Below are 27,959 nucleotides of genomic sequence, written 5' to 3'. Positions count from 1 at the left end.
CACTTCATTTCTGTGTTGTTTTATTTAAAATGAAGCTTTAAAGATATGAATTTTCACACTGTTTTCTGTTTTTGCATGATAAAAAAAGTCTGTGTATCAACATTAACAATCGTATAAACTCTGGTGGTAACAAAGAACATTTGCTACAGCTTCTTAAACCAAAAAAATAAATTACATGTTCTTTAGATAATAGATAAATTACTATCTTTTTTGTTTTTATATAAAAAGTATTTTTTACTATGAGGGATTAGAGACAAGAAAGACACATTCAAAGCCACACACACGCACACACACGCACACACACACACACACACACACACACACACACACACACACACACACACACACACACACACACACACACACGAACACACATCCGTTAGTCACAGGAACAATTCTCATGTCAAATGCAAAATAGTTATATAACAGTAAGATGTGAATAAATGCAGTCTACAACAACACTTCTGATAATTCTACTCAGTTATAAAACATAAGCGCCAACTATGTTCAAAGAAATTATAGACATTAAAACATATCTGACAAATATACAGACTCCTCGCCTTTAAGTGTGTGTACGTCTTCTACGGAAGAGAAAAATAAGAGAAAAAGCTTAACGAGTACTTACACACACATTCAGACGTTGCCACCTCACAAAGCAAAACATTTACTTCCTGGTCAAAGCAGAATGATTTGATCCATATCATGAACTAAATTATTAAAAGTAAGAAAGCAGTCGACATGAGGTTTCCTAATTCTGTTTTCACCTTTTCTCATAGGACAGATTAATCAGTCCCTCCTAGGAAGGCGATGATGGATGCAAAAAGAAAAGATATTGAGATGAGGTTAGGAAACAGGAAGGACATAAAATAGTTTTTGATCACTCAAATGCAAAACTAGGTCAGTGAGGAGTGAATTGTACAATGTACATCTCCAAAATTGATCTTCTATATTACTCCTATTGTGAAGAAAACATGCATTGCTTAGTAGCTTCAATTAGCTTAGCGTTCTCTGCCATAGAGTTACATGATTTTTTTAAAGTAACACATAAATGCATGAGCGTTAATCCGCAGCATTATATAGTCGCCAAACAAGTGCGCTTTCTTCTCAGCATTTCATAAAAAAACAGTGAGCCGTTTTTAAGAGAGAAAGTATGAAACAACAACCGTCCCATCAATATGATTATTCCTTATTTTTGTCAGATATGAAGTGAGCATTGTTAAGTTAACACATATCTGCAGCTCCAACAGCTTTCTTTAAAAAGACTACGTGTTTATGTTACTGACATGAATACATTAAAGGACTGCACCAAGTCTGTGCTGCTTGTTTAACATCCATGTCTTAAAAACCTTCTTGTTTGGGAAGAATCTCACTCCTTTCCCCTCTGATATATTTGGTAACTAACTGCCATGGTCACCCCCCTGCTTTGGTTCATCTGTCCAAAACTGAACAATAAGAGGACGCGTGAGGAAATATTTTTGGCAAACAGAAAAATACATACGACAAGTTAATAAAATCCTTCTAGCTTAGTTGGGGGTCTGCAGTGCACAGAAACACAGTAGATCTATTCCAGTAGATCTTCAGCACACGTAGTACACACAGTTTATCTAGCCCACATTATTTCTTCAGCACGTTTCTTTTCATAATTAGTGGTATGCATATGTTATTACATCTGTTTTAAGATCCTCTCGCTAAAAGAAAGGCTTGATTTGCTGTTCGAACGCAGCGTTGTCCTCAGTGAGCACATTCCATTAAAACCTCTCAGCTTTAGAAATAAGCCACCAAGAGTTGAAAATCACTGCAAGTGCATCTTTCGGTACCGTGTGACGCATAACAAAACTGTCAAAGCTAACGCACAAAAGTGAACAGAAGTGATCTCAGTGGAATATGTGGTTCTAAATAGGCCATTTGAAAATGTGTACAGAGAACTGGAAACATGAACCGGATGCTTTCACAGTGTTTTACCTGAAGAATCAGGAGAAAATAGCTACATTTGATCTGAGACCCGAGCAGATTTTCTTTTACTCTGGGCTTTCAATTTCTACAGACTTCTTATTTCAGCTCTTCTGAACTAATCCTTGACTTCTTGCACACCTGGGCTGCCTGTGATTGGCTGGTCATTGTCTCTTGGCACGCTGAGCACTCTGGGTACACGAGGCACAGCAGGCGGTCTTATAATAGGAGTAGACGCACATCCTGGCCTGAACCACCATGATACAGTTGTGACGTCTGTCCCGGCAGTTTTCATCTGTAAACCAGAGAGGAAGATGAGGGAAGAAAGATAAGATAAAATAAAACTTTATAGTACACGCAAACATTTGTCTTGCATTACCTACTACCCTGCCTGAGGACTAACATGTTGTAATTGTAATTTAAAAGACCGTAACAAATAGTCAAATAAGTATCCGTTAATATATCTGCCTAAACAAATAAAACAAAATAATTTATCCCCTAAAAATAATATTCAAAGGCACTTGATGGCATGCAGATGACCAACTAATGAGGAGGAGTTATAACTTATATTAGTGATTTGCTTCATAATAGATATATAGACCTCATTCATATCAACTATATACCTTTATTCTTCTGAAGGATCTTTTGTTTTGTATTATATTAAATGATATGTTCTCTGGCTCTGAGTTGGATATAATTGGCATTTTCTGTACATTGATGCAATATATGTTAATCGTGGGATGAGTAATGTATTGTAAGACAGGTGTGGTGCTTATTGCCATGGCATCTGCTAATGGTGAGTTTTGAAATACACAAACACACCCACCTGAGACTTGGGGGCTGCAGGGTATCGTGTTGCAGATTTGCTCCCGTTCAGGTTTGTTGTCCAAATCACATTCATGGCTGTGCCTTTTTTCTGGCGTTAGACACCGTACTTCCCTCATTTGTACGCCTTTTCCACAAGAGCGTGAGCACTGAGAACAAAGGCATAGAGAGTGTCAATACTACAGTTGTAAATAAAAACACATCACAATTTATAGACTTGTCCCTTCCAGTGTTGTTTGCACTGTCACATCATTTCTCTTTCCAACATTATGTTCTCCCCTCCCCCCCTCGTCTCTCACCGCGCTCCACTCTGTTGTGAACCAGAGAGGCTCGCACTCTCCCATCTCACACTGTTGCACCGCGGCAGGCTTGTCCAGATGAGCGCACTCACTGGCTGGTACGACAGTAAAATCATTCCCCATCTTCTGGACACAAATGACGTCCCGTCGCTGAGTTCCATTACCACAGGGGACATTACACTGCAGAGAGAAAATACATTTTAAAACCAGGAATACAATATCTGTAACTGTAAGAGGAAGTCTCTTTTACTTCAGAACTAAAAAACTAAAACTATATATGCCTACATAAAGACAACATTAACTGCTTATTAAATCTCATGATTTAATTAAAATCTAAAGAACTAAACATGTAATTCTCTGTAAAATGTAAAACAACATTATTGAAAATGCAACATTTTGGTTATGAACTTTTTCATCAAACTCATAGTACAAACACAAAACAATGTCTTTAAACTAGAAACTCAAAACAGAAACAAACTAAAAAGCAAAGAAAACGAAATATGTCAAAATCCATTTAATTTTTTAATAAAACTTTCATCAAAAAGCATCAACATTCAAATCAATTTTTCCTCCATTCCTCATGTATTTCATTCGTTCTTCATCCCCAGTGTCCTACCTGTGTCCAGGAGCTGCTGTACCACATGGTTATCGCCAAACAGGGACCCCCGTTGCAGGCCTTCATCTCTGCTGGTTTGTCCCCAACACAGTCCCCTCCTCCACCTCCCTCTCTCACCCCTCCTCGAGTCAGACACACCGACTCCCTCTTCTGCACCCCGGGGCCACACTGCGCCGAACACTGAGGGACAAAGTGCAATATCATGTAGAGGATTACTGTTAAGTGCTGTGATGTTTCTCTTTTCTTGCCTCTGCGTGTTACTCACAGTGTTGGACCAGTCAGTGAAGTACCAGTTGGTTACACAGGGGCCCATGTTGCACTCCTCACTTCCTTGTGGGCTGGCCCCGGTGCTGCACTCTTTTTCGTTCACCTCGTTGCCTTGATCGCTGACGCAGAGCACACTCCTCGTCCTCCTCCCAACCCCACAGTCCACTGAGCACTGTGACAAGTGAAGGGAGGACAAACAAGAATGAGACGGATAAAGAAAGGGCGTACAGTTGAGGGATTTTAAGTCAATCATTCACATTACCTTAATTAGAATCTAGAGTTGAAGAAATGCTACTTGAAAAAACAGTTTGAATGTTGATTATCAATTAATTAATCCTGTATTTGTTCCCAAAGAGCAGATTTTTGTGCACCAGGAAAACATAAACAAGAATATGTTTAGTTATAAATACAAATAAATGATGTGTATGTGAAACTATAAAAAGTTGTTGGTTGGCTGGAACTTTTTTTATGATGAATTGTGTTTTATATTTTCATATTTATCCAAAATGCGTAATTGTTTAATTAAAAAACATAAATTAACCCCACCCATGGCAAAGTGTCTGCTGTACCTGACCATAAATAGTTCACCTAATAAAATAATTAAAAAAACTAATGATAAAGACACAGTGACTGAATTTTAAAGGACAAAGCCCAAATTGAAACTCCATGCACACAAGACTCTCTGTCATGATTTCAGATTCTACATAACTTGTCTTCTTTTTTGACATATGCAGAGCCATTAGCAGATGCATTTCCCCGTCACAGTGACCTACCGTGCTCCAGTTGGAGCTGACCTCCCAGTGGGAGCAGAGGCCGAGCTGACAGGCCTGGGTGGAGTCGGGGGGGGTGAGGTTGGCACAGCGCTGCGGGTGGACCATGGTGGAGCGGTCCCCAAAGCTCTGCCTGCACTGTAGCTGCCTCTGCTGCACCCCGGGGCCACACGACACGCTGCACTCTGACCAGGAGCTCGCCTCCCAGCTGAGGGGGAGGGGGAGGGAGGGACATGTTGTAAATATATTGTTCAGGAAAAATACCACACTAATACTTCAATAACATCCAAAACTGTCCGTCTGTATAATATGCATTTTTCATATCGCAACAAATCATGTATAAGCTAACAATGACATCAGCTTTTTTCAATTAGTTATGCTTTTACTTGAATGAAGTTGAATAACTCAAAAAATAATAAATGTTATCAATACTTTTTGACTGTAATCTTTAATTACATTGAATGAAATTTGCCAGCACAGTGACATAATGTCAACCACTTTACAGTAGAAATAAAAACCAAGGAGTGTTTTTTATGTAGTTATCAGCAATGTAAAAATATTTGTTCTCCCTTCCCAGAGTGTTAAATATAAAATAAAAGATATGATGTGAATCTTTAAATGTAACTGTGTGTTTTCTTACAAGGGTGGGCATGCATGAGGGTTACAAGGCTCCTCCTCAGGAATCGGCCTGGCTGCAGAGTCACACTTGGCCTCCGGGACTTCATCGTCTGTGTGGCGGTTTATACACAGAATGACTCTGCTCTGAGACCCTGCAGAGAGAGAGAGAGAGAGAGAGAGAGAGAGATGGACAGATAGATGCAGAGAGAGAGAGAAAGGTTGATAGATGCAGAGAAAAAGAAAGATGGTCAGATGGATGCAGAGAAAGAGAGAGACAGTTGGACAAAGAGAAAGAGATCAGTTTCATGTTCTTGTACCTGCATCTAGCAACCACAGGGGGGCGACATCACTTTATCCAAAGTAAAGCAGTAATGTTTTTTGTTTATATAAAAAACATTTGTTTTTGATTGGTCCTAAGTCTTGAAATAGGGTACAGACCTTTATATTTACAGTATATGCTACAGACATTATTTGGGAAAGTATCTAACAATACAACTGTTATATCCTTGATGTTCAACTTGTTATGAGTTCATACACACACATCATTGATGTAGCTTTTTGTAGTGTATGGGATTCAGCCCTCTTATTGTCATACTATATTTACTAGTAGGGCACATATAATGAATGTCCTATGTGCTAAAAGACAGAATAAAGTTTTTTTAAATAATAAACTTCCAGTCAAACGGTTTGATGGATGATCAAAATAAAAAAATTCCAGTTGGGCCACAATTGGGTTAAGCATAAAGCAATGAAATACAATGCATATTAGGTTATAATAGGAGTGTTTGAACTCTGACCTTTGCCACAGGAAGCAGAGCACTCTGTGAGTTCTCCTCTCCTCCACACAAATGGCGGCTGAGTGTCCGGTGGCAGGTCGGTGCGAGGGGGGATCCGAGCATTCCTATTGGGGGCAGAGGCTCGGGGACGGGACCTCTCAGGTGTCCATTGGTCCGAGATGGGGGGAGAAAACACAGAGGTGGAGGAGGAGGAGGGGAAGGATGGGACTGAAATAGGAGGAGGAGCAGGAGGAGGGTCTTCTACTGACACAGTTAGAGGACCTTGGAAAGAAGAAAAGAAAAAATACTGATGTAACAACTTCTTTTGAACAATACATGTCTTTTTTTAAACCAGAAATGTAGATGAAAACGGTTACATAAAAGACAACAGAAAAACAATGGACTTTTACCACATCATAAATACATTTCAAATTAAATACAAATCAGCATGTGGGTCTGATCCAAAATGATAAAACATATATGGGGCATATTTTGGATGAAAAGAAAGCCAAACAGATATCTCACACAACCACCCCAAATAGGCATAGTAAATTACCCAGAGTTCCCCCTTATTAGCTACAATTACTAATCACAATGCTCAACCAAATCCAAAAATGGTCCCACATCGAGAAAGTGTAGAAACAGGGAAGAGAGAGTGAACATTGGAGGCACAAACAGACACAAGGAGGAGAAAAGCGCAGTGAGAAAAGTGTGATAAAAAAGGCGAAATATGTTTACATATTGGGAGTAAGCAGTGAGTCAGATGCTTTTGATGTCATGGTGAGGTCAGTGTCTCATGACAGCGAACATGTGAGCCAGATAGCCTCCCATGTAGGTCATACACAAACACACAAACACACTTGCACAACAATCCTAGCACCACACCCATCCTGATACATAAACGCATCATCACTCTCATGGTTTCACAGTAGTGTTTCCCTGAGTCATTTGGAAAGAATGAATCTTGAGATATTTGATTAACAGTTCCCCTCTGCCACTGACAAGACTGAACTATGTGCTGAACATGACTGTCTCTGTGTACAACATGCAGAAAGCACAGCTGTCAACAACAGAAAAACGGAAAATCAGGAAGTGTGATGGACGTACTGCGAAGAGGGGCCCTCCCTGGGTCTCGCTCCCACTGCCTCTCTCTGGGTGTCTCCCTCTCTCTCTCCGTCACCCTTTCCCTCTCCACCTCCTTCTTCTCCACAGGAATATAAAACTCATAATCGATGCCTGGGTTCTCCTTGTGGAAAATGATCTAGAGAGCAAGACAGGGTGAGAGAAGAATCAGAACAAGAGGTGAAAAACAGCCAATGAGAAGGAACACCCTAAAACAGCTTTATGGATCCCCATAGAGAAGTGTACTAAAAAGTCAGTATGAGCCACATAAAAGTTAATAAGGCACTGGCAGAAAAGCACTGTCAAGCTCACAGATGCCTCAGCAGGGTGTATGTTTGTCACTATGTGCCCCCCCCTCTTATTATTAAACCCTGCAGACCATCTTACACAACTTAACATAGCCACGGTCATCTAAACTTAATCAGCTGGAGTCCCATGGCAACAACATCAGGATCTGCTATATTTTGCTTGAGATGGCATTGTAATTCAGGCAGCCGATTGGTCAATGCAGCACTTTGATCCAAAGGGTCGTTTATCAATAACTATAAGATAGACTAATGTAAACTTGGTACATACACTCCACAGAGGATGAGTCCTTCTCCCCATCATCAATTTATCCGTATGACAATGAAGGGATTAAAGCAAAACACATTATCTTTTTAAAACCATAACCTGTAGTTTTTACGCTCAGGGTTTCTGAACATATATTCTTGGACTATATGACTATGTACAGTATTTGCATGTATAAATATCTATGAAGTGTTTTTACAGTGTGTTTGATTTATATTGACAGAGACAAATGATATGCACATGAATATTGATGCATTAAACTAAATCTGTGAACTTTAGAAATGATGGCAGGCAGACAGTGTTACCTTTTGACAAAATAAGACTAGCTATTTTCAGTTTTTATGCTAAGCTAAAATAAGAATTAAGCATTACTTGACCTCTCTCGTCTGCTACACTAATGTGATAGTAAGACAAGGTAAATAAGATGAGTGCTAGCGGTAGCCGGAGACTCACCTAAACTCTGAGTAAACATGAGCTGAGCAGGACAACATGAGATGTCCTAAAACAGTCAGTGTACAACTGGAACACCTAATTTTTCTCCTTCAGTTGCTAGGCAGACTTGTATTTTATTATTTTTCCATTCAACGATATATTAAGCAGCGTTTAATGAGCAGCACAGCCTCATAGTGAACTGCTGAGGTTATAGACTTTTAGTCTTTTAATGTCTTATTTCAAAATCCCATAAAGCCTTAAAAAATGCAGGTGATTCCACTGCAGATCAAACCCTGGCTTTGGTGGACGCTTGCTATTTCTATCCCCCATCCTTCCCTGTAGCTCCTGTAATTAAAGCTGCAGATGCCTTCTGTTCTTTAATAAGATCTTAGCCTGAGGTTAGAGTTGTTATTATTAAGCTATGGATAGCCTGATATGGCTCAAGCTAAGCATGAGTATAGCTGCCGTTATCCCCCTCTAATGCTAACATAACGAAGAAAGGCAGAAATTGACACAGAGCAGGGGAGCATTGCCTCAGGCTTTCAACAATACAGTTATAGAGAGGTGAAATACATGTTTATCCACATGTTCATACAGTATGTGTACGTGTGTGATTCTTATCATAAAATTCATTATGTCATGCCCGGACTCATGTTTGCTTACAGGGTTCAAATAAACAGTGTACTTACATATAGCTGGAGCTGTGTGGTGGTGGGTCCTGGAGCCCCGAGGGTCTCTCCTTTCTCCTCCTCCCCCTCCTTCTGTGCTCTAGGTCGGTTGTAAGTGAAGCTGGTCCCTCCTGCCTGGTACTCCCCTGGAGGGTCCACAGCCCAGCGCCCGTTCACCACTGAAGCCCCCGTGCCACTCCTCATGGCTGGGGAAATTAGGGCGGCATGTTAGGAAGGCAGACATGAAGAATGGAGCAAGAATCACGTTATATTTTATTATTTTAAAACTTGTATAGTCTACAAAGTAGTGATTTCTTCAGAAACCTCCATTAGCTTCAACATACACAGACTTTGGGGTCTTATTACCAAACAGACGGGCAAACACTCACACTCACACGCTTCACTGGTTCTTCATGGGCTCTAACCAGATATACAGTTCATTTCCAAGCCAGCACACACTTGCTCAAAGGCCAAATCTATTTCCCAAATCTACAATTTCCATGCCTCACTTTTTACTGCAGTTGGAACCGGTATTGAAACCAGAAATCCTAAACCATGTGTGCATGATTTTGTTTGTGTCTATTAGCTCTTACCCAGGTAATTAGGGCTGGCGTGTCTCTCCGTGATGTTAATAAATGTAGCTCCTGGCGGGATGTCCAGGATCTTGTGGTAACCAAGGGGAACCGAGACATTTTGGAAGCTTCCCGTCACCTTTCGACAGGAGCTCTCCCGCCCGCCACACACTCCACACTTGTCAATCACAGAGCCGGAGCCCAGCACCCCATTGCAACCCTCGGTCTGGCAGGAGAGGAAGGTGAAAAGACATGAGTGAAGGGTCTGACAATGAGGGGGGGGAAAGTGGCTCAGGGGAACAAGAGAGGGGGTGGGGACAGAGCGGGGAAAAGCTATTCCAATGTGGTTGAAATTTCACATCCATCGCCAGTGTTTACTTCACCGTTGTTTGAGTAAATTGGAAACTGTTGCTGCCCAGATTCATGCCAAAAAGAGAAGCGTGGAATAAGCGTAAAACCAAAGAGTACAAATGAGAGAAAGAGGAAAAAACAAAGAGAACAGGGGCCCAGAGCAGGGTAATAAAACGAGACTGGAAACACTATGAGTCTGAATGCCAGCCTTAAATCAGCCTCCAGACGTGAAAGAGGTTCTGGACTCTGTCAGCTCCAGCTAGACAGGATGAACTTGGGCTCAGACACCTGAGAGCACAAAGTCCTCACTCACATGCACATTTAAATGCACTCACCAGACATTGTCCCTCTAGACAAATGTCGTTGGTGCTGACATTGAAGCAGGGGGTCCCGTCTCTGACGCGCTCGGCCTGGCGGACATAGAAACGATAGCCAGCAGGTCTGCAGGTCAGCTCGCACTGTTTGTCCGCACCAACTGCAGCAGGAATACAGAGAAAAGGAGGATTATTGCACAAAGTATTGTACGGTGTGTGTTTTAATGGGAGATCTTTTTCTCTGCGTCTGCCTGGCGTAGAAAAGACCCAGCTGGGCGATGAATGTCTTTCCATGTGGCTTTCCCGACAGCCAGACAGCAGCAGAGTCATTACCTATTTCCCTCTGCTGCTCAGGAGATACAGACCCAGAGGAGAGGTGTAAACATGAGCCTGAGGGAGGCTTGACTAATGAAAGTAACCCAGTGGGTAAACACAGCAGGGAGAGACTTTTAAATAAGAGAACAGAAGAAAAGAATAAGAGAAAGAGAAAAGAGCTTCAAGTTAAAAGAGGAAATTGAAGACTTTCAGCCCTGAAAGAATAAGCAGAGAAATAAACGAGTGGAGAATACAGAGGATCTCACAAGGGAAAAGGGGTGGGGTTCAAGTCAAAAATGTGGAGAAATGTGTGTCTGTGTGCGGAAATACAATAAGTAGTAGGGCTGCTCAATTAATCGTATTTTAATCGCGATTACGATTATGGCTTGCAACGATTACGAAAACAACGTAATCGAAATAAAAGGATTATATTTTTATTATTATTTAATTTTTTTTAATTTTTGGGTTTTTCCGTTGAATTTTACTTAAAGTTCAGGGTAATCAACTGTTAAAAACATACTGTTCAAATTACTTTTCTCCAAAAAATGGATGTTTTCAAAATCAATGAATAATCGCATTTAATAACCGCAATTACAATTATTGACCCAAATAATCGAGCAGCCCTAATAAGTAGGTATGAATAAAGAGTTCAGAATCTTTGGAAGTACGCCTGTTTCCTTCATTCTGCTGCAGCAATTCTGATACCTGAAAAACAAACTCTCTTCTGAAAGTCGGAAAAGGAGCATTTTTACATAAATGTACCACTTACAAACACACAGACATGAAATTATCTTTAAGTTGTTAATCTTGAAAAGAGACGGATAAGCATATCTCCCAACTATTCCTTTAAAGAAGAGAAAAGAGATAGAGCAAGACAGGACGGGACATTGAGCGGCTCCACTGTTCGTCATCCTCTCTGAGGTCAGAGATTGGGGGTCTAAGGGGTTAGAGGCCCTGGGCAGAGCGAGTGTGTGCCTGTGTGTATAGCGCTGGTGTGTGTAAAATAGAGCTATAAACATGAGCTCATAGCATGAGTAAGAGGTCATAGATTTAGTGGAGAGGGGAGGGAGGACTTTCTGTCACTGGGAGTTCAGGGGTTAAAGGAGATATACCGTGCTTCTGAATGTGTGGCTTCTCTCTGCGGTGTCGTATTTTCTGTCAAATGATGCCCACTATTGAATTCTAAGAAAGTATGAACAGCATGACACCTTGTAGTCAAACATTGCATTATTCTATGCTTTAAACCTTGAGGCCTTGAAATATAACACTAAAGACCATTATGGGAAGAGACCCCTCCCATTTCAATAGGCCATCAGCAGCAAGTAAATCAAAGCCCTACCATCTTCAAAGTCAAGATGTTCAAAGGAGATACCCCGGACAAAGACTAAAGGTCAAATACCTGAGCCCATCTTTCACCTTGTGTGTCCAAGAGAGAATGCAGAAACTGAGGAGTCTTTTGTGAACTCAAAGTGACTCCATATGCTTTCACAGAATCTTGTTTAATTGAATATTCGAACTGTAGTGAAATAACCCCTTGCGAGGGGTAAATATAAGTAGTCATTATATGTGAAAACAGAAAACAGCCTTTTGTTAGTAAGACTGGACTGCAAATTCATTATTTGTGATGCTTTCCAATTTTACGTGGACAGCACCAAACCACCACACATTTTCTTAAGTAGATTTCCAAAATATATCTGGATCCGGGATGGACCATGTTGTGAGTCCCGACAAAAAACAGTTTGACAAATGTTTGTGCCTTTGAGAGTTAGACATCCTGATGCTTGGACATTAGGTAGTATATTTATCTCATTAAGTGGCTGGAAGTGGTCAGGAAGTCCTACACACGAAGCGATTGATGAAGGCTTTATGTACCAGTTACAAGATGTGCGTATAAATATAACCCTAAAATGTGGAAGTGGCCCTTTAAAATAGGTAATCAAAGACTGCACGACACTTTAGAGTTTAGGGAGCAGTGACAGATTAAAGGTGCTGAAAAATATGGATTACCGGTAAGTGAATTTGAGGGCCTATAAAACATCAGAAAGGAAATGCTTCATGAAAATTGTACAATATGTCATCAATATGTGGAAACTATCTAGTATCAAAAAGAGTAGGGGTGTTAGCTGCTTATCTTTATTATAGACCAATTAGATAAGTATTAAAAATAAAAAGTGTAATCTGATGATGACTCCAACGCTCAGCAGCATCCTGCGATCCTTCACTCAGATTATAGTTGATTAGAAAAGGATCGTCTTTTTTTAAAGTATAACAATGTTGAATACAAATTCTACTTATTTAATAGATTTAAAGGGTTTAATGTGTGTGCCATATAAATGAGACAAACCTTTTCAAACTAAAGCTACACACACACACATATGTTGCTACTAGCTGCAGCAAAACAGACACACAGTACATGTTTATTAAGAAAAGGGGAGTAAGTGATCCCACCCTCTCTCTCTCTCCACCTTTGTTCTTTCTTTCTGCCGTCAAAGTTATCATTGAGAGATTAGACTGGAGACAGTGACAGAAAAGAGGGGGAGACAAGTTGCCACTCATAGAGAGAGAGGTCTCTATGCTTCCTCCTCATCACACTCTTCATCTCCTCCTCTTCCTGCCCTGCAGTCATGTTCAAGTGCTCTCACAGACCCAGTCCTCTTTAATGCTTCTAAAGCGCCTTTATCTTTCATTTATCTCTAGCTACTTCACCCTGCTTTTCTATTCGCCTCGGTCTCGGGCCTCTCTTTCTCTTTCTCTTCCACTGTCTCTCTCTCCCTCTCTGAGCTTAGTGTTCAGACAGTGGAATATATGTTCTCTAAATATACTTCCCCACTATCTCTCCGTCTAAACAAACTCCAACTGGGAGAGAGAAAGAGAGAGGCAGCGGGACAGGAAGAGGGGAGAATGGGGTGAGCAGAGAGGGGATGAGGCCAGAAATAAAGGGAATATTCATGTAAAACAACACCTGCACGTGCAGCGCTTACAAATGGGAGGTACTACTATTCAGAACCCAGCTTGTAAGGGGAAACATCACCACCAAAATGAAACACATCTGTGGTTAATAACCAAAGTGGAAGCTTTACAGTTTAAGCTTCCACTTTCAACCTTAGGCCACAACACGTTTCATACATACATAACAGGGCCATCACCTTGGAGACAAGACATCACGCACCAAGTAGCAAGAGCTGACTTCACGGGTTAATATAAATACTTATGGGAAATATATGCAGTGTTGTAGGAAGTCCTAAACAGATGAGTGCAACTGGAGCGAAATGACTAATACCCCACTGGATGTCGAAACACACACACACACTCCTCTCATCCTCCAGTGTGTTGATGGGAAGCTAGATATGAAGTTTTGGGTTGTAGCCAATGGGAGCAGACTGAAGTAAACAGTTGACTTAGCAGAGTGGAAAAGGATCATCTCCAGCGCAGATCGAGTGTGTTTGACCGAGCTGACGTCATGTGCAGCTGCATGCCTTTAAAACACACAGCACTGTATCAAACCATCGGGGTCGTCACCACCAATTAATGTGAAATCTGCCATTTGGTGGCTCAAAAGATTCCTCGAAAATAATGGAAGTATGTTGTTTTAGTGATGCTAGAACCATGATTTAGAGGTTGTCTCTGTTTCTCTTCCCCTTCTCAGCAGATCTCAAGGACACGCTGGTTTAAAATAAGCCAGAGTGGAGCAGAGGGCAAGGATACACAGCAGATAGAGAGAATTTAGGAGCATGTCGATTCAGTATAAATACAGTAATCTCACCCTCAAAAACATGCAGAGAGAGCAGAGGTGGGTGAAAGGGAAGCCCCATGTGTGTTTATGCAGACAGTTAGGCTCCAGCCATGACTATAGATAGTATAGATGTGCAGCACACGTTGTATAGATCTGCCTGCATCTTCAAAGATTGCTTCTCTGATGAAACCAAAATAAATCAGTACAGCCTTTAAGATAAACTGAACCTGTGTTGTCAGTGTTGACCTTTCACACAAGTAAGGGAAAAAAGTGATGTCATCTATCCATTATCTACAAACTTAATCCTTTGCAGGGTCACAGGGGATTGCCAGCTCTTACTGAGTTAAAAGGGACAATAGGTCAATCAGGATCCTCACGATAATATAAACAGGCAGTTAACGATTTCAAATTCCCCTGCATGTACGGGTTGGCAATAAATACTGTTAGACAAATATGTCTATCACATAGACTGTATATTAATGGAAAATAGTGTCCGTGACGTCACCCATAGTTTTCTGCAGAACTAATGTAAATCCCAAAGTGGGCGGAGCCTAATTCAGGCGGCTAACGTGTAGTCCAAATAAGGGGAAAAAACGCACAATTGTGGCGGGCCTGGCTGCTGAAACATGCCCCCTGTTTCGAAGCTCTCATGTTAACTAGGGCTAACAAGCTAGGCTTAGATTTTATGGGATGCCTCTTATAAGTCTACAATTAAAGATATTCTAGCCAAATGTATCCAAAGCAAGCATTTGTGATACATGCCGTGTGTTTTTGGTTTAGTTTTTATTTTGACATACAGTAAGTGTTATTTATGTTTTAAGACAAAGAAACGTAAGTACTGTATGGGGTTGGCATTGCTGATCTAGTGTATCTGGCTCTACTCTCTCACAGTGTGTGTGTTGAGGAATTCACGCCAGCTGATACAGTAATCACAAGTGGATAATGGACAGACACAAACATACATGCACAAACATTTTTCCACATACCATCTCAGATCCTTTAATCCATTCATCGTCAGTGAAAGCACACTTGCCAATAAGCTCATTGTGTAAATACACAGAGACTTATACACATAAGTCAAGTCTAATGACAAACACTGTTGATAATATCCCACAGCTGTGTTTCTCTCTTCCCCTCCTACAATCTCTCACTCCCAAAACCCCCATGTAATATATTCTCTATCAACACCCCCTTCTCTCTCTAATACCTCAGATATCTGTTTAGTCTCTTTCTTTTCCTCAAGCATTGGAAAAGAAAGATAAATAGACACAATCAAGAGAGCAAACAAACAAAGGGATGCACTCATAACTTCATAGAGTACAGAAAAACAAAGAAACACACACACAAGCCACGTTTTCTCTCTTTGCTCCCAGCGGTCATGTGACAAAACACTTGCATCCCATCACCTCTCACCTCCCCTTCTCTGTCTGTCTCTTTCTTTCTTTATCTCACTCAGTAGGAATCTGTGTGCTTAGTCAGAGCTGGGAGGAGAAGCTTGGCAGGAGAGGACGGGACATGTTGGACAAATGAGAGGAAAAAGAGAGGAGGGAGAGTGTTTTTGTGCAGAGAATAAAGGCAGATCGAGTTCCAGTCATTCTCTTTTCCTCTTGACTCCCACCACCCTCAACGCTACATTTACTGCAGGCCAATGAGAGGAGGGATTGTGGTGACTTGAGCATGCAGCAAAAGCCCTGCCAAGACACATTAATACCAGAGCAACATTTAACTAACTTAATCACACATTTTACTGGCGCTTTTTCACCCCCCTTCCCCTCCGCGAGCATTTAATTCTCACAATAAGTCTATTATCACAAAGCACTGTGCAGCTCAACCCTAAACGACCATGTGTGTTAACTCAGAGCTCACCCTCGGTGAAAGGTTCCCAGTTGTAGAGGCGACCCATGAACTCCTGGGTGTTAAAGGCTGCACACTGCTCTGCTCTGGAGTCCAAAGCACCTCCTCCACACACCTGGAGGACAGAAACACAGAGAGACAGACAGTTTACTATTGACCGAATACGTAATAACCCAGCTATTAAAACAGTTGTTTATCTCCCACTCCCGGGAGAAGTAAGGGCGGAGTGGACTGTTGTGAGGAAAGCGAACGAAAAAAAGCGAATAAAATTAATTAGATTTGATAAAGATTAGCGCAATTTCAATACACTCAAACACACATACACACATGTAGTCTGTGCTGCTTTGGCAGGGATCAAGTGTATTAGAAACATATGGAAATAATAGATTTTTTTGGAAGTGGCTGCTCACATAAATCCACCACGGCATGACCACAGAATGTGAGTGTGTGTGTGAGTGTGTGTGTGTGTGTGTGTGTGTGTGTGTGTGTGTGTGTGTGTGTGTGTGTGTGTGTGTGTGTGTGTGTGTGTGTGTGTGGGTGTACATGTCGAGCTTGTGCTCATTCAAGCAGAATCCTTATGGAGCTGTACAGTGGAAGGAGTTTTAGCATACTGCACTTAAAGGACAGCTGAAACATCAAGCAGACACGATTCTGCTGGTTTGTACTGTACTGACTATAACTCACATAGCCCCAGTCCTGTGGGACACACACACACACACACACACACACACACACACACACACACACACACACACACACACACACACACACACACACACACACACACACACACACACACACACACACCCTTTCACTGTGCTGTACTACGTAGTATCCATGTTATGCTACTTTACACTTCTACTTCACACTATTATTACAGGGTAATATTGTTGCTTTAAAGCCACCTTAATTGCCTTAGTTACATTTCTAATAACTGTAACGCCATTTGCATTACTCTCTGCTTCAGCTGTACTTTGTTTTTGTGATACCTAAAAAGTGCTAACAGCCAGGCTAGCTTTTCCCAATGCTAAGCTAACTGGCTGCTAGCAGACAAGTCAAATCAATCCAAATCAAGTCCCATTTATTCATAAAACACTTTTGTAACTAACTCAATTCAACCAAAGTGCTCTGACCAGAACAGCGAGGGAAGCAAAACATGACATTAACCTAAATGCTTCCGTAAGTGAAACATGCGCCTCATAAGGAGGAATTAAATGCTAGTGAGCTAAACTACTTTGATGTTTTGAGGCATTGGAGAGGGCTGAGCTGATAGGGGGAGGGATGCTCTTCTATTGGTAGAATAGGAGGCAACACATAACCTTGAAAACAATCCTGAACTGTACTGGTGGCCAGTGGAGTGAGGCCACAAAAAGGGTTATATGGTTCATCTTCTGGGTACCTGTCAGAAGCCTGGCTGAGGGCTCTGGACCTGTTGCAGTATGCAGAGAGTTTGAGTAGTCCAGGCGGAAGGATATAGAGGTGAATGAGAGAAACAGCTTGATACTGGCAAAAGTATGAACCTGGAATGGTCTGTTTGGACTTCTACATGAACCTGCTTGTCAAGCGCAAAGGTGAAATCAAATATCACACCAAGGTTTTTTAGCATGAGCTTTAGTAAGAATGGACAGGTTGCCAAGAGTGTTTGTCATCACTTGGATGGAGGAAATAGGATAACTTAGGCTTGCTTTCATTTAGAGGAAGTGTTATTCCATCCAACCCTTTATATCCTCAAAGCAGCTCGTGAGGCTGATGGGATTATACCGGTCAATTGGTTTCAGTGGGAAATAAAGCTGTGTCATCATCAGCATAACTGCTTTGCATTAGCTTCATATTTAACAGACAGATGTGGGAATACAAAATAAGCATGTCAAAATGTTGCTGATTTTACTTTTGTGCTTTTAAATAAGTAACATTATGAGTGTAGGTCCTTTATAATTATATCATGGTCATTTTCATTGTTGTGTTTTTTTCAGCATACTTCTTCCGCTGCTGCACACACACACACACACACACACACACACACACACACACACACACACTCGGCTTCATCAGGTATCATTGCTGTGGGAAGCCGCAACCATGCTGTCTGGTCGAAAAGCCGCTGAGGTTTACAGCCCTCTGATAGACATCTGGCTTGAACACACTCACACTCTCTGTTGCATGCCGCACATAAAGCTCTTAGATTTCCTTCCAACTTTAATCTCTGTCAGCTCTACAATCATCCTGTCTTCACTCCTCCCTTTCTTTGATTCGTTCCTCTTGTCTTTTGTGGATTTCTCTTCACTCACACAGCTGTCACAAACAGCTGGAACATTAATAGTCACAATGCAGGGACAAGAGCAAGGGAGTAGTCCAGTGTATACACGCACGCACGCACGCACGCACACGCACCCGCACACGCGCACACACACACACACACACACTCACGCATTTCCCGTGTGAACCAGTCTCTGCGACAAAGTGTAACTAAAAGCTTAAAAGTGTCAGAGCATGCGGTCATTGACATTGGCCTTTGCTGAATTTCACACTTTAACTATGTGTGTGTGTGTTAAAAGGAATGTGTATCGCAGTCATGTCACAAGGCACTCATAAGGATCATCTGTTTCTTTTTTAGTAAAGTGTGAAACCAGCTCATGAAACTTTATTTGGTACGCTACGCCGCAGTTTCACGCTGCTGAAAGAGACTTATATTTGTGTTATTCATGAACAATATAGTCTCTTATACAAAGGCGTGTGTTTTAGCAAAGTCCCCTGAATATACTGATTAGGTATGCCGGTGGGCGCTTGAGTGTCAGTGTACGTAGGGGACCTGATGTTTCCAAGTAACATTGTAAATCTGCCCGGATGTGTGTAGAATGCTATCTCTAATGGTTGTAAATATTTCTGCAGGACATAAACATGTTGGGCCTCTTTTCTAACTAGATGGTTTCTTTGTATCTGTGCATATGTGTGTGTGTTCACCAGTATAAACAATGAGTGGACAACACACACACACACACACACACACACACACACACACACACACACACACACACACACACACACACACACACACACACACACACACACACACACACACAGAGGGACTTTTGTGCCTGTGTGCAGCTATGGGATGTTGCAGTACAGTTAAAACAGAAAGAGCTTGCAGACAAGACAAAAATAGGAATGTAAAATGAAAAGAGAGAATGCAAGTAAAAGTCAAGAGTGTGCATTCATGCGTTGGTGATTGTATGAGCGCTACAGGACGAGTGGATTCAACTCCCAAAAGAGAGTTTAGTGTGTGTAAAAACATCAGGAGGCTAATGGACTGAAAGGAGGGAGGGGAGGTAAAGTGAGAGTCAAAACTGTTTTTTCATGGTTCTGCAGGAGAATTTGAGTGTTATTGGAAGGACTCGTATACTTTGGTGTTCTTCATTTAATATGAGAGCAGGGTTAAGGGGTCTCCCCATAACCACCAAGGGGAGCGTGAACAGAAGTGGTAACAGGAGGGGTACTAGGGGGGAGAGAGACCTGTCTGAATGGGCCAAAGAGGGGGGAGAAAAGAAAGTGATGGCTTTCAAAGAAGTAAAATACTTAAAGGTGGTGTGTGGTGAGGGAGAGGCTTTGAGAATGCGTCTGGGCCTGTGGTTAATATCAAAACATTCAAACCACAAAAACACTTCGAACAGAGTCAAAACAATTCAACCATTAGAAAATGTTTTTTAAATATTTGGTTACATGCCTCAATTCAGTTTGTTGAGCTGTTTATCAACTAAAAGCACTGTAAGTACGCCTAGATAACACTGGAACATTTCTAAGAATTAGAAAAATCCTTTTGGATTCAGTATGACAATATTTTTGGCTATGAGCCTTTATTCCTGTGCGAGTGTCTGTCATAAGAGATATAGCAGGAAATGAGGAAAGGGACACAAAAATCCCTGACTGAAATCTGAATCAGAGTTAACCACTGAGTCACCAGGACAGCAACGTTTTTTGTTTTTTAATCAATAAACCAACAATCTTGGTAATTATTGAAATGCAGCACACAAAGCATAGAATATCAAAAACCTGTAAAGTGCCAGAAGCAGGACTCGCATGTCGGTAATGTTTCTTAACTTTTCTGATTTAGCTCCAGACATAAATTAGATTTTTTTGCAAATTTTTAATCTGGCTGTTTGAGTTAAGAGTTCACTCTTGTTTCGGCTTTGGTGAAGTATGACAAGAGCGAAAAGCACGAGTAGTTGGACAATCAGACGGGATGTAAATAAGACAAAAGCTTAGCCAGATTACACTAACCATTTAAAGTGAGCGCAAAAAAATGTTGGTTATAATCCCTCATTGTAAAGGAAAACTGGCTAAAACTAGTAAACTAAGACCCGGTGATTTCCTTAACTGAAATGACTCACTCACTCACAACTCTTTCTTTAAATACAATCAAAGTAACTTAAAGTCACTGAGAGGCTTCTTGATTTATAAGTTAACATGAAAGAAGCATGAAACGAAAAATAGAAAATCTGGCTGCTACTGTGTGACATAGTAAAAGAAGGATAGCAGCCGAGGACAGGTGAAGTGAAAGTGAATGCAGCTGAGAGACAGTCAGTGTTTTGGTACTGGAGCAGTGAAAGTTACAGATGTGTTTAACTACCAGGGTGGGGGCAGGAGGAAAACGTCTGTTGGCAATATAAGCGCACGTGAAGCAGAAGAGGGGGGTAGAGTGAAAGCTTTGTTCTGTGCACACACACACACACACAACTGCCACACACATAGATACCGTATAAACACCTACAAGCCAATCCTGGGCACACATAGCACTCTTATGTGAAAACCAAACATCAAGCCAGGCAAGACTAATGGGTTTTCAGGCGAACCAGATTAAGAGGAAGGAGGGAACCTTTCACCACATGTGTGTTTCCTTAGGGAAAGCCCAGGTGACACGTCGTCATTCTCCATGCAAGTCTCTGCCTGCACAGCTGGCCAGATATCGCCTCAGTACCACATACAGGTTAAGGCTGGCCGGTCATTCCTCAAGAATTACTGCGACTCTACACAGACAGAACAAGTGACCGCTGGCCCCTGCACACATACATCAACACACTCCACACGCCAAGACTAATCACTGTATGCATGCACACGAATCCATGACAAATTATCATATGTATGTATGTGTGTGTGTGTGTGTGTGTGTGTGTGTGTGTGTGTGTGTGTGTGTGTGTGTGTGTGTGTGCGTGTGTGTGTGCGTGTGCGTGTGTGTGTGTTTGTCCTCAGCGATTAACATTCTCCAGATAATCTTGTGACCAAGGCCATTTTTTCCGGCGCTTTGAGGGGCACCACCCAGCGCTCAGCCTTGACCCTGAGGGGGTAAAGTCTTGAGTCCCCCGGAGGAAACACTGCTCATCCATCAACAGAGAAGGAGGCCCCGTGCTGCGCGGGACCAACGGCAAGAACAGTGGCTGTTATTCTCAGGAGAAATTTGAGTTTGAGCCTCAAAACAACTTACATGTTCTCGCCAAATATAAGAACAAGAGAAGAAAAGAAAAACTCAAGATAAACATCAAAACCACAAATTCAACAAATAAAACCAGAACTTTGCTCCAAAGCACTGAAAATGACAATCCCTCCGTGTTCCACTTTCCATGCAGCAAATCTACAAAGCCACATCTTCTTATTAAACACACCAGTTAGGTGATAACTCTTGATATAACACATATTTTCATAATAGAACATGGGCGTGAGAGAGAGCAGTAGAAAGTGTGGACAGCTTTGATCTTAGTTCCCAAGGTTGGTTTTTCATGAACAGTTTCCAAAGTTTGCACTCAACTACGTAAAAGAGCTTTTAGTGTAGACAGTAATGCTGCTTCCTCTGCCGGGAACCTTCAGAAATTGGATCTAAAATTGCACAAGTTGGACTGATTTCAATATTGCTGCAGGACCTGTGTGATCTGTCCTTTGTCTGCCGAATATTTGGTTGTTTCGTGTATAAAATCTTTTGCTTTATGAGAAATATTATGATTCTGTAGCATATCTTGATTTGTATGCTGTCTACTGTTCTTCATCTGGTACTGAGTGTTAATGCAGATTATCTTGACCAGGACAAAAAAGAGGAACGTTTTTCAATATAAAAGTCTTTCATGGATAGATGAAAAGTTAGACATTCTTGGAAACTACACTTATCCCTTTCTTGTCTTCTCCTTATCTGATTTAAATGCAAGTAAGCTACTTTTTTCTTTGATGAAAGATTACAGTTTTAAATGAAAGAGAGAATTAAGAAATGACAGATGGGGTGAGTGAGAGGAAAGGCAGAACTGGGGAAAAAAACGAAACATGAAAGAAAGGGAAACTCTCACACCCAGGAGCCGATGTAAACAGAGTTTAACAAGCACAGGTACCTGTTTCTTTTACAGAAGCAGGTACTTTAGCTTGTTAAAGTAATGAAGCAAAAACAGAACAGAGCAGTCTAAATGAATCGAGTGTGTGTTTGTTTGTGTGTGTGCTCGGGTCCTAAAAACAAAAACATCTGGTGAGTGTTCGGCACTTCATGAAAACAACAGCAAGCGTGGCAGGATCTGAACCCAGTTATTAGAGCTGACGAGTGTTGCCCTGCTGAGAGACATAATCATACATTTCCTGTGTAATACCGCCTGTTTAATGACAGACTGTGATTAGATCATCTGAATCTCGCTGCAGCCGCCCGAAACCACGGCAACACAAACTCAGGTATCGGCGAGCGAAATATATCAGAGTTTTGTGTGTGTTTCAAGTATTATGTGTTTTTTAAGGTACATTATTATGTCTACTAAAGAGTGAAGGACAAGGAACAATAAAGTCAGATGTTCTTCAACAATACGTGAACTTTATACCCTAAATTAATTTGAGAATGTCTTAAAATAACAAATGATTATGGACTCGTTGATCTTGCACTTACCAAATTGAGTTTCCCTGATGGAGACCGTGTCCTTTATGACAGATAGTGTCATATTTAAAGTTTACAACAAGGCTTATATAAGTGCTTTTTCAGCCTTGAGTAGCAGCACCTGTAGCACCAGTGACTAAGTGCTAAAATTACCGGCTATGAAAATAATCAATTAATCAACAATGAATGTAAATAGAATATGTTGGGTCTTTGGGCAACTAATCAGAAAAAACAACATATGTTTGGGGTATTTTCTCAATACATTTTGACATTTTCTAGCTAATATTGTTCTTTAAAAATCATCATCAGCCGATGATGAAAAATAATCATTAATTGCAGCTCTAGACTGTATGAAGCATGTAACATTTGTCAAGGCAATCTTTGAAGGCAACTCATGTGAACAGATCAACATGTTGAAAAGACGCAGAGACCCCTCTCCCCTATTCCCATTGGAAATGACATCCTTGTGTTTCCTGGAATCGACCTTATTAGGCCATGTGGTGAACGGCTACCTACATATTTCTTAAATCTACATGCTTCTGATCTCGCCTCATTTGCTGTCACCGAAGAACGCACTGTTAGTGATTTCTGGCAAATATTTACTCTGAGGAGTACAGGAAGAGGAGTCAAGGCAAGAGGGAATGCTGAAAAAATCAACCAAATCAAAAAGTTAAGAAAGAAAGAAGAGGAGTATAAGTCTTTCTGTGAAATATCTGTTATGAGCTGCTGTGTTTCTTCACTTTTTTTCAGCCAGCTTCTTCTCATATTCCACCTTTTCACCCCTCTCCCTCTGACAGAATAACTTCTCCTCTTGTTACACTCTGCTCTCTCTCTCTCTCTCTCTCTCTCTTTCTCGTCTCCCACACACTCATCCTCACCAGCCTTCATCTCCAATTCTTCTTTGCCTCCTCACCTTTTCTCTCACCCTTAAGCTTGTCCTCTCACTACTGTGTGCAGATTTTCTAAAAACAGTACTCTCTTTCACTACTACTTAACTGCGTCACTTCCTTCACTTCCTCGTTTCCTCTGTCCCTCTCTTGGTTCCCCTCTTGCTTCTATGCAACAGTAAAAACACACATACACACAGCCAATCGCACTTGTGGTGGGCCTCAGGCGCTGTGTGTTATGACAAACACACCTAATAGATAATAGGATGTGTCACACTCAGTCTGGCTCAATCTCACACACACACACTCACACATAGATACAGTACATACATGCCTGGACAAAGTCCCGCATCCATCAGCACTAAAACCTACATTCAAACAATGAAAAGGACATATACAAATGTGGAGCCTGCAGGAGCAAACAAGGCTAAAGCAGAGGCTAACGTTGGGTAAATATGTAATGAGTCAGGCTGAGCCGTCACAGGACTGCTATTAGCGGTGCTGGCACACGCAGGGTGAGTATAATGCCAGCTACTAAATCTCTTTTAACATGGAGACTATCACACAGAGCCCTGCAGAGACAAAGAGGAAGAAAAAAAGAGGGATGAAAGAGGGCAAGAAAGCCTGCCAAATTATCTAAAGAGAGGAAAGTCAAGAGGCCACCAGTGCCAACCTGGCCCCAAATTCAAGTGTCTACTTCCCATCCATGAGAGCCAGTTGTGGAAATAGCATGAGAGTAGGAAACGAGAGCGTAGTGTGTGTGTGGTATTTAATTCAGTCTTATCATCTCCTCCTAAGCTGTCAATCAAGACAGACCTGCTATAAGTGGTCCACTGGAATCAAATGAGTTGGTCAAATGTCCCTCTGAGTATTTTTATCGAATATTAAAATTCAGGATCAGTTTTCTGCGGTTTATTTCATCCGTCGTCCCTCCATCACTCACAAGCGATATCTCACATGGTTTATCGATTTTTATGAAACTCAAGGCGGAGTGATCACCGCTGAATTTTTAAGTAGCACTTTGGGAAGCCCAGAGATCTCTCACATTATTTAGTTTTCCTATTTTTACATAAGTCTAGGTATTGATTACCCTTACCTTAAGTATGTTAACATAAACATGTTGAATGCAGGTGTACAATGATTTTGTCTTCATAATGAATTCAGTTCCAGTGTCAAGTTAGCTACATTTGTATTGAGCTGAAGCTGGCAACTAGCTGGCTATCAAACACAAACAGAAGGGATCAATGTAAGCTGCCCATAAACATAAAAAAAAAAATCAGATCCATGCAGACTCTAAGTGAAGGACACTTAGCCTCACTACAACAACTTATAATTGATCAAGGAAAATGCTCCAGTAGCAGTTGTAACATTGTTTTACTTGCTCATGAAAAAAATGTTGTTACTCTCTCGGGGGAAGAATTGATTGATTGATGTTTAAAAAATTGCAAAAATGGTGGAAGTTCTTATGAGAGCCTGATGTTAATTTGAAGCAGCTTTAGCAAAAAATTGGAAAATGTGAACGGTATTCAAGTGCGAGCAGCTGATTTAAGATATAGTGTCAGGATGTGCTTCTAAAAAAGTTCGGTTTTCTATGCTTTTCAATATTCCACCATAATAGATTCACCATATAACAATATATGAATAAAGGACATTCAATAGATCTCAAGGTCAAACTTGATCACTAAAAACTCTTTATCTATGATATTCACTCTCAATCTCATTTAATTGAGTGAAATCAAGCATGGCATTCCTGTCTCAGTGAAACGTGAGTAACTGCGAGGTCAACCTGCGTTTATCACCTGAGTGTTGAGGATGAGTTGGCCCGTCTGACATGCCCGACCTGTCTGGGTTTCCAGCACGTACGCACACGTTTCTACTGATAATGCTCGCACTGAGAGGTATGGAGAAGGTTGCAACCCCAATCATCCCTGCAGGCCTGAGCCAAACAGGACATTACGATGATTTTCACTGACACACTTTTGCGCACACTAGGACGCAGATTTTGGCCCCAAGTTATACTCACACGCATGTGATATCAGTTGAAAAGACATGTGTATAGCTTCACAACGGAGGTGTGTAGCCTGGTCGTGACCCGGAATACACACACATGCCTTGGAGCACTTGCAGTCATTTTCCAACCGAATGCTCAAAGACAACCGGCTAGTGTTGGAGCTGGGGAATGATCTACCTATCAAATACACTCTGCTGACCTTCAACTCCTCTGTTACCGTCCGCCTAACTGCTCCCTTCAACACACGGCATGCATATAAATCACGCATGACTGCAGGATGAATAAAGTAGAGGGGCTCAGGGGATAGGCACTGGGGAGCTGCGATGAACGAGATTAATAAAAGGGTGTGAAATAAGTGAGATATCTGATTTCTGAGGTCGGGGGGGGGGAGATCTTACCTGGGAGAAGCACCTGCGGTACTCCTTCTCTGGGCCAGAGCACCTGTACACCTGAGCTCCTCTTCCTCCATCCCTGCCCGATTCCCCCCCCATGTGTGGGATGTGGGGGTGCTGCAGTGGGTAGATGTCACCTGTGGGTGCGAAGCCTGTGTGGAACTCCCTGTCTCTGTGAATGGAGCTGGAGCGATGGAGAGGGGGGGAAAAAGGTGGGGTGACGGCAGGGGAATTTGGGCGGGAGAGAGGAGGGATGGGAGGAGGAGGAGCGGTGACGGAGTGCCAGTCAAAGCGGTGGCGATTGGGAAGCAGAGATGGTGATGAAGAGCGAGAGAAGGGCTGAGGGGGTGGGACTCTTGCCCTCCTGTGCTCTGTGTTGGTTTGTGGGGGTCTGTTAACGTTGCGGTGGGGTTGACCAATTGTTGTGGTCTTTGTGGGAAGTTCCTCAGCAGCAGCAAGCGCCTCCTGACGCCTAGCCGCCTGTCTATCTTCTCCATCACTCCCAGTCTCCTCTTCCTCTTTCTTGTTATTTTCTGCATCGTCTTCATTGAGTCCAGCTGTTTCAGCATCGGTGCCGTTGACAGTGTGGCGAGCCTGCCGGTTTTGGCGATGCAGAGGAAGAGAGAACGGGACCCTGCCGTACCCAAATTGACCTGGACGGATGGCGGACGATCTGCGAGTCGAAAAGAATAACAAAACAATGAAGAAGAAACAGGAAGTTTAAAGAGATGTACAGAAAGAACAGGAGGCAGTGGAAGAGATAGGGAAACATACATTTCAGATACAGTTCATGTTAGCTGTACAACATCAGAAATCATGTCTGACATTAGCCAGCGGGCAGAGCAACCTGGTGGTATGACAGAACTAATGATGTAATAACACAGCAGACACCAGTTATGGGCATAACTCCAACTCCCACCACTCAAAAACCACTCTCTCTAATGCCTAAGCAATGTCATCACTTTAACTAATGGCCCCAGAATGGATCCTGAGCATTTGCTTTAAATGGTTCTCTTAGGATTTTATTTATATCTGGAATATTATATTTTGGTGTTTGTTTATATGTCAACGATCTGTAACATTTTCCAGAGATTACAGGTTTTCAACAAGGTCATTGTTACTTTTATTGCCAGCAAGGCAAATCTCACTTCCTGTGTGCTGTAGTTAGTTTCCTGGAAAAGACAAACTTAGCAAAGCACATGTGACAGCTTCTGTTCACTGGAAAATTGATTGAATCAGTGTTTTTCTATTGTCCACTGACCATTAACCTTTAAACCTTAAAACAATACTAAACAAAGTATAAGAAAAGTTTGAAAATAATTCTTGAGGCCGACTGAAACTGGAGTTAAAACACTGGATATTGGCATTTTCTCCCAGACATTTAATTATGATCACAATATATTAATATTTATGTAAGACATTTTAAAGTTGAACAATTATTATATCTGTGATCTCTCACTCACCTCCTTGAGGTTAAACCCTCCCGATTGGCAGAGGCAGACCTTCTGCTCCCTACAGCCCTCGCTGCTCCGGGATTGGTCGGTCTCCTGATGGTGCGTGCTGGTTGGTTGTAGCCCTGTGATGGAGCGTGGTACGGCGATCGGTAAACTGACACATGGTCTTGATTGTTTGGGTTGAATTCCGGCTGGTAAAAAGGAGGGTTTGGATTTGCCTCTCCCAGTACAGGAGCTCCTCCTCCTCCTCCTCTTCCTCCTAATAATCCTTCTC

The 27,959-nt window shown here is 41.7% G+C and overlaps 1 protein-coding gene across 1 annotated transcript; it reads right to left on the bottom strand.

Annotated features, from left to right (window-relative positions):
- Positions 1 to 3: 3 nt before the first annotated feature.
- adamtsl4 (ADAMTS-like 4) lies at positions 4 to 27,959 on the bottom strand. Its single transcript, XM_010770497.1, has 15 exons — positions 27,695 to 27,959; positions 26,238 to 26,904; positions 16,065 to 16,167; positions 10,172 to 10,311; positions 9,507 to 9,711; positions 8,935 to 9,119; positions 7,229 to 7,382; positions 6,143 to 6,403; positions 5,368 to 5,497; positions 4,731 to 4,935; positions 3,956 to 4,129; positions 3,691 to 3,870; positions 3,075 to 3,254; positions 2,777 to 2,924; positions 4 to 2,245 (listed from the first exon to the last, which is right to left on the bottom strand). The coding sequence occupies exons 2-15, from the start codon at positions 26,328 to 26,330 to the stop codon at positions 2,115 to 2,117; spliced, it is 2,289 nt and encodes a 762-aa protein (XP_010768799.1). The 5' UTR covers positions 26,331 to 26,904; positions 27,695 to 27,959; the 3' UTR covers positions 4 to 2,114.

Source organism: Notothenia coriiceps, unplaced genomic scaffold (assembly GCF_000735185.1).
Source record: "Notothenia coriiceps isolate Sejong01 unplaced genomic scaffold, NC01 NC01_scaffold00008959, whole genome shotgun sequence".
NCBI lineage: Eukaryota > Metazoa > Chordata > Actinopteri > Perciformes > Nototheniidae > Notothenia > Notothenia coriiceps.
Note: the sequence above shows the minus strand (reverse complement) of the source record. Positions and strands in the feature narration are given on the sequence as shown.